General features: G+C 40.0%; 1 protein-coding gene across 1 annotated transcript in view; it reads right to left on the bottom strand.

The window, feature by feature from the left end:
- Window positions 1–4,659: 4,659 nt before the first annotated feature.
- Window positions 4,660–6,974, bottom strand: part of LOC124711264 (N-acetylglucosamine-1-phosphotransferase subunits alpha/beta-like) — a 132,230-nt gene continuing 129,915 nt past the window's right edge. Inside the window, exon 13 of the mRNA XM_047241243.1 lies at window positions 4,660–5,022. Coding sequence (XP_047097199.1) covers window positions 4,951–5,022 — 72 coding nt within the window. The 3' untranslated portion in view covers window positions 4,660–4,950. The remainder of the gene's footprint in view (window positions 5,023–6,974) is intronic.

The raw sequence follows: 6,974 nt of genomic DNA, 5'->3' as shown, positions 1-6,974 counted from the left end.
TGTCCTTACATTCTGCACACTAGTGTAATGACTATTCCAGAGACAAAGCTGTGCTTTGTTAAACATGCAAAATATCAAGTTACTCAGTTACTAGCCTCAGATTACTTATTCATACTCACTTCACACATGAAAGTTCATGTTTTAATTTGTTAATTTCTACATATAAAGCATTTCACCCCCCCCATGAACCATGGAGCTTGCCGCTGGTGGGGAGGCTTGCGTGCCTCAGCGATACAGATAGCCGTACCGTAGGTGCAACCACAACGGAGGGGTATCTGTTGAGAGGCCAGACAAACATGTGGTTCCTGAAGAGGGGCAGCAGCCTTTTCAGTAGTTGCAAGGGCAACAGTCTGGATGATTGACTGATCTGGCCTTGTAACAATAACCAAAACGGCCTTGCCGTGCCGGTACTGCGAACGGCTGAAAGCAAGGGGAAACTACAGCCGTAATTTTTCCCGAGGGCATGCAGCTTTACTGTATGATTACATGATGATGGCGTCCTCTTGGGTAAAATATTCCGGAGGTAAAATAGTCCCCCATTCGGATCTCCGGGCGGGACTACTCAAGAGGATGTCGTTATCAGGAGAAAGAAAACTGGCGTTCTACAGATTGGAGCGTGGAATGTCAGATCCCTTAATCGGGCAGGTAGGTTAGAAAATTTAAAAAGGGAAATGGATAGGTTGAAGTTAGATATAGTGGGAATTAGTGAAGTTCGGTGGCAGGAGGAACAAGACTTCTGGTCAGGTGACTACAGGTTTATAAACACAAAATCAAATAGGGGTAATGCAGGAGTAGGTTTAATAATGAATAGGAAAATAGGAATGCGGGTAAGCTACTACAAACAGCATAGTGAACGCATTATTGTGGCCAAGATAGATACGAAGCCCACACCTACTACACTAGTACAAGTTTATATGCCAACTAGCTGTGCAGATGACGAAGAAATTGAAGAAATGTATGATGAAATAAAAGAAATTATTCAGATTGTGAAGGGAGACGAAAATTTAATAGTCATGGGTGACTGGAATTCGAGTGTAGGAAAAGGAAGAGAAGGAAACATAGTAGGTGAATATGGATTGGGGGACAGAAATGAAAGAGGAAGCCGCCTGGTAGAATTTTGCACAGAGCACAACATAATCATAACTAACACTTGGTTTAAGAATCATGAAAGAAGGTTGTATACATGGAAGAACCCTGGAGATACTAAAAGGTATCAGATAGATTGTATAATGGTAAGACAGAGATTTAGGAACCAGGTTTTAAATTGTAAGACATTTCCAGGGGCAGATGTGGACTCTGACCACAATCTATTGGTTATGACCTGTAGATTAAAACTGAAGAAACTGCAAAAAGGTGGGAATTTAAGGAGATGGGACCTGGATAAACTAAAAGAACCAGAGGTTGTACAGAGATTCAGGGAGAGCATAAGGGAGCAATTGACAGGAATGGGGGAAATAAATACAGTAGAAGAAGAATGGGTAGCTTTGAGGGATGAAGTAGTGAACGCAGCAGAGGATCAAGTAGGTAAAAAGACGAGGGCTAGTAGAAATCCTTGGGTAACAGAAGAAATATTGAATTTAATTGATGAAAGGAGAAAATATAAAAATGCAGTAAGTGAAACAGGCAAAAAGGAATACAAACGTCTCAAAAATGAGATCGACAGGAAGTGCAAAATGGCTAAGCAGGGATGGCTAGAGGACAAATGTAAGGATGTAGAGGCCTATCTCACTAGGGGTAAGATAGATACCGCCTACAGGAAAATTAAAGAGACCTTTGGAAATAAGAGAACGACTTGTATGAATATCAAGAGCTCAGATAGAAACCCAGTTCTAAGCAAAGAAGGGAAAGCAGGAAGGTGGAAGGAGTATATAGAGGGTCTATACAAGGGCGATGGACTTGAGGACAATATTATGGAAATGGAAGAGGATGTAGATGAAGATGAAATGGGAGATATGATACTGCGTGAAGAGTTTGACAGAGCACTGAAAGACCTGAGTCGAAACAAAGCCCCTGGAGTAGACAATATTCCATTGGAACTACTGACGGCCGTGGGAGAGCCAGTCCTGACAAAACTCTACCATCTGGTGAGGAAGATGTATGAGACAGGCGAAATACCCTCAGACTTCAAGAAGAATATAATAATTCCAATCCCAAAGAAAGCAGGTGTTGACAGATGTGAAAATTACCGAACTATCAGCTTAATAAGTCACAGCTGCAAAATACTAACACAAATTCTTTACAGACGAATGGAAAAACTAGTAGAAGCCAACCTCGGGGAAGATCAGTTTGGATTCCGTAGAAACACTGGAACACGTGAGGCAATACTGACCTTACGACTTATCTTAGAAGAAAGATTAAGGAAAGGCAAACCTACGTTTCTAGCATTTGTAGACTTAGAGAAAGCTTTTGACAATGTTGACTGGAATACTCTCTTTCAAATTCTAAAGGTGGCAGGGGTAAAATACAGGGAGCGAAAGGCTATTTACAATTTGTACAGAAACCAGATGGCAGTTATAAGAGTCGAGGGACATGAAAGGGAAGCAGTGGTTGGGAAGGGAGTAAGACAGGGTTGTAGCCTCTCCCCGATGTTGTTCAATCTGTATATTGAGCAAGCAGTAAAGGAAACAAAAGAAAAATTCGGAGTAGGTATTAAAATTCATGGAGAAGAAATAAAAACTTTGAGGTTCGCCGATGTCATTGTAATTCTGTCAGAGACAGCAAAGGACTTGGAAGAGCAGTTGAACGGAATGGACAGTGTCTTGAAAGGAGGATATAAGATGAACATCAACAAAAGGAAAATGAGGATAATGGAATGTAGTCAAATTAAGTCGGGTGATGCTGAGGGAATTAGATTAGGAAATGAGACACTTAAAGTAGTAAAGGAGTTTTGCTATTTGGGGAGCAAAATAACTGATGATGGTCAAAGTAGAGAGGATATAAAATGTAGGCTGGCAATGGCAAGGAAAGCGTTTCTGAAGAAGAGAAATTTGTTAACATCCAGTATTGATTTAAATGTCAGGAAGTCATTTCTGAAAGTATTCGTATGGAGTGTAGCCATGTATGGAAGTGAAACATGGACGATAAATAGTTTGGACAAGAAGAGAATAGAAGCTTTTGAAATGTGGTGCTACAGAAGAATGCTGAAGATTGGATGGGTAGATCACATAACTAATGAGGAAGTATTGAATAGGATTGGGGAGAAGAGAAGTTTGTGGCACAACTTGACCAGAAGAAGGGATCGGTTGGTAGGACATGTTCTGAGGCATCAAGGGATCACCAATTTAGTATTGGAGGGCAGCGTGGAGGGTAAAAATCGTAGAGGGAGACCAAGAGATGAATACACTAAGCAGATTCAGAGGGATGTAGGTTGCAGAAGGTACTGGGAGATGAAAAAGCTTGCACAGGATAGAGTAGCATGGAGAGCTGCATCAAACCAGTCTCAGGACTGAAGACCACAACAACAACAAAGCATTTCAAATCATTTTCACGAACTCCAACCTGCTGTCTACTACCACCTCACTCATAAATTACATTGTCAGTTCATTGGTTCTATACACGTTCCACTATCCTGAAGGAATTAGATTTAAGTGTCCTCCTGACATTTTATCGCAGTCTTCCTGTTGTAACCGTAAAGATCGGGATACTGAAATACTGTTAACACCTGTGACAAATCACAGTATGTAACATGAATATCGTGCAAGCGGGACTCACGCTTGTATATGAAGTGTGGCGAGATTTTAAAGCTGTGCAGCAGCCTTGAGCCAGCCAACTGAACAGCAGCACAGTTTTCAGTTCAAGAAGACTACACGGGGCTTAAATGGTCAGTGATATTCAGATTACTGTTTTGCAATTTACACTATGTTTGCTTCTCACATTTGCAAAATACTCGAAAAACTGTCAGCACTGTAACACTTGTGAGCGGTGGAAAAGTAAAATCACAGAGCCTTCCCCATTTTTTACAACTTAAGAACCAGCTGTTTTATGATAATATGTTGCCCTTTCACTTTGACCTATTAATATGCTCGGGTTGAGGGTATATTAGCAGTTACATAAATTAATGTTCTTTTTATACAAGTTAATTCCAATAAAAAATTGACTGAAGGAAAGATTTGACAGTCTCCAAAATTTTCTTTATTTATTAAGACTGCAGCATGATAGGAATGATTTCCATAATTAATTACACATGCTTTCACAACTGACTAATAAAACTTGTGTATGGAATGATACTCCAAGACTCATTCAAAGGATACTCTCAACAGTTCTGGACATCATCTGGAAAAGGTTGACAAGGCTATCTGTAATATTTGCAGAATGTTCTGTACAGTGAAGTATTGAACTATTTGGGTAAATTTCATACACACATCATTCCTTGCTGCACCTTTAAGACCCACTTCCCTAAACAGTTAGTATCCAATCATTTATCAACATGTCTTTGTTATTTTACCTAATGACTGCATTGTGAACATTTGTTTCTTAGTCCCAAGCGACTAATACTTCACCTTTCACTTACCTCATTGCCCAATTTCTCTCTGGATTTGCTAGAGGAGGAATTCTGTTTCCTGTCAAGCAAAATAATGTAATGTTTCAGGACAATATGTCAACATTTACAGCAACTTTTGGAAAAGGATGTTGGAGATAAATATTCCAAGAAAATATTACTTACATTTCTAACACCACTGGTGTATTTGCTGTACACACAAAATGGTGTGATGTTTTATATGAACTGTACAGCTCTTCCTTATTCACACTATTACAAACAAACAGTCTGATGCCATATATATACACACACATCTTACATTCATTGCCTATTCATATTACAAAAAGTATTATTTAAGACAAAAATTATTAATAAACAAATTACAAATATATCCATCAAAAACTGGAATGTAAGGAAATATTATTTACATTGTGACTAGATTGTGGTTCAGAACCTGTAGCATTCTTTACACATTACACGCCCACATCTGCATATTGTCTTGCCAGATTGCCATTTGACGCTTTACGACGGCATCGAACCTGGCGCTGCAAAATGAAATGTGAGAAAGTAATAAATGATCTTAAACTCAAATAATTACAAATTATGAAATCTTACTATATCATCAAGCAACTGATAATATATTAGAATATAAATGAGAAAAAGCTTTGAAATAACATATAAGACTAACGCATGGAAATGACTCAGCAGTTATAACAGTTATATCATTTTTTAGCTGTCAAGCTGAAATTGCCATCGGACGTATTGGTGATGCCTCCACAGATTTGACATACAAAAGTCATTCCGAAAGTTGTGATCAAGACTTTGTTCCCAGCTGGTCCTTGTGCACTTACTCCATACGAATAGCAGTCTTTTCTGTTTGTAGCATGTTTGTTTAATGACATTTGCACAAAAATGGCAGCCCGAGATTTAAACCCCTTCAAAGAAAAGACTCCCTGCAGCAAATATTTGTCAATAATTGTAGAATGCATACTGGGATCAGTACACGGCTGCATGCATTAGAACCACTGTAATTCTGACATTAGAGACTGATCTCCCATAGGCTATACTCCCTCTACGTGATATACAAAAACCAGGATCGGACAAGTAAAACGGTTGGGGCAAACAAGGAATTTTCTTTAAATGAAGGCACGTGTTCTTCACAACAGGGCACCTATCTGTTCAATATGGAATTGGGGGTTTCATAGGACACATTTTTTTTCTCCTCGACAGCTGCCTGCAACAGAATGAATGAATAAATAAATGAATCAGTGTTGTGGCTGTTGTCATTTACTGGTTACAATTTGCTACTGGAATCCAGGAAGATGGATGAAGTTAATGTAACGTGTTCAAATTTAGAATGTTCCATTCCTTGGGGAGTTAACTGACAAAATAGTTCTAAATTTGTTAAATGGGCATGTTTACTACTGGTGAGGCAGTGTAATTATTAGCCTGTCAGTGCGGGGGACAAGTATTGTGGTGTTCTTACACATATATCATATGCACCAAGTAACTAGGTTATGAAATTGATGTATTTATGTACATCATCTGCAGGAAGCAATTAGGTTTTGAAATACACATACATTTTATGAAGATGGTATCTGTTCCCGAAAGAAGAGATACCATTGATGACCGTGTGTGCAGCTTCTCTAGAATGAAATGATAATTAAATTGAAACCCTTAGCTGGCAACAGGTGTGTGGTGTCACCGCCAGACACCACACTTGCTAGGTGGTAGCCTTTAAATCGGCCGCGGTCCATTAGTATACGTCGGACCGGCGTGTCGCCACTGTCAGTGATTGCAGATCAAGCGCCGCCACACGGCAGGTCTAAAGAGACTTCCTAGCACTCGCCCCAGTTGTACAGCCGACTTTGCTAGGAAAGGTTCACTGACAAATACGCTCTCATTTGCCGAGACGATAGTTAGCATAGCCTTCAGCTACGTCATTTGCTCCGACCTAGCAAGGTGCCATTACCAGTTTATATTGAGATTGTCATTATGTATCATCAAGAGCGATGTACATCAATTATGGATTAAAGTTAAGTATTGCATCAACTACGTACTTTATTTGCTACTATAAAATCCTTTAACTGTTCCAGACCTCACGCCAGTCTGCGTGAGCTTAAACGCGTGCCTTTCGGCTTCACCTCCTAGTGGCTTGGCTGTCTTGCCAAGTCACTACAAGGTGTTGTTGAAATATGTCAATGGGGACAGCTGAAAATGAGTGCCCCGATGTGGTCTCAAATCCGGGATCTCCTGCTTACGTGGCAGACACTCTATCCATCTGAGCCACCGAGGACACAGAGGATAGTGCGACTGTTGGCAGCTAAGAGTTTCGATTTAATTATCATTTCATTCTAGTCATCAATGGTATCTGTTCTTCTAGGAACAGATACCATCTTCATATAGTTAAAGGCTACTTGGCCATTGACCACCTCCCGTGTGAATGCGCACGCCTTCCAACTCTTACGGGACTCGTCAGCTTAGTCTGGTGCAAGTA

This window comes from Schistocerca piceifrons, chromosome 8 (assembly GCF_021461385.2).
Source record: "Schistocerca piceifrons isolate TAMUIC-IGC-003096 chromosome 8, iqSchPice1.1, whole genome shotgun sequence".
NCBI classification, from domain to species: domain Eukaryota; kingdom Metazoa; phylum Arthropoda; class Insecta; order Orthoptera; family Acrididae; genus Schistocerca; species Schistocerca piceifrons.
This window is presented reverse-complemented; position numbering and strand designations above follow the sequence as displayed.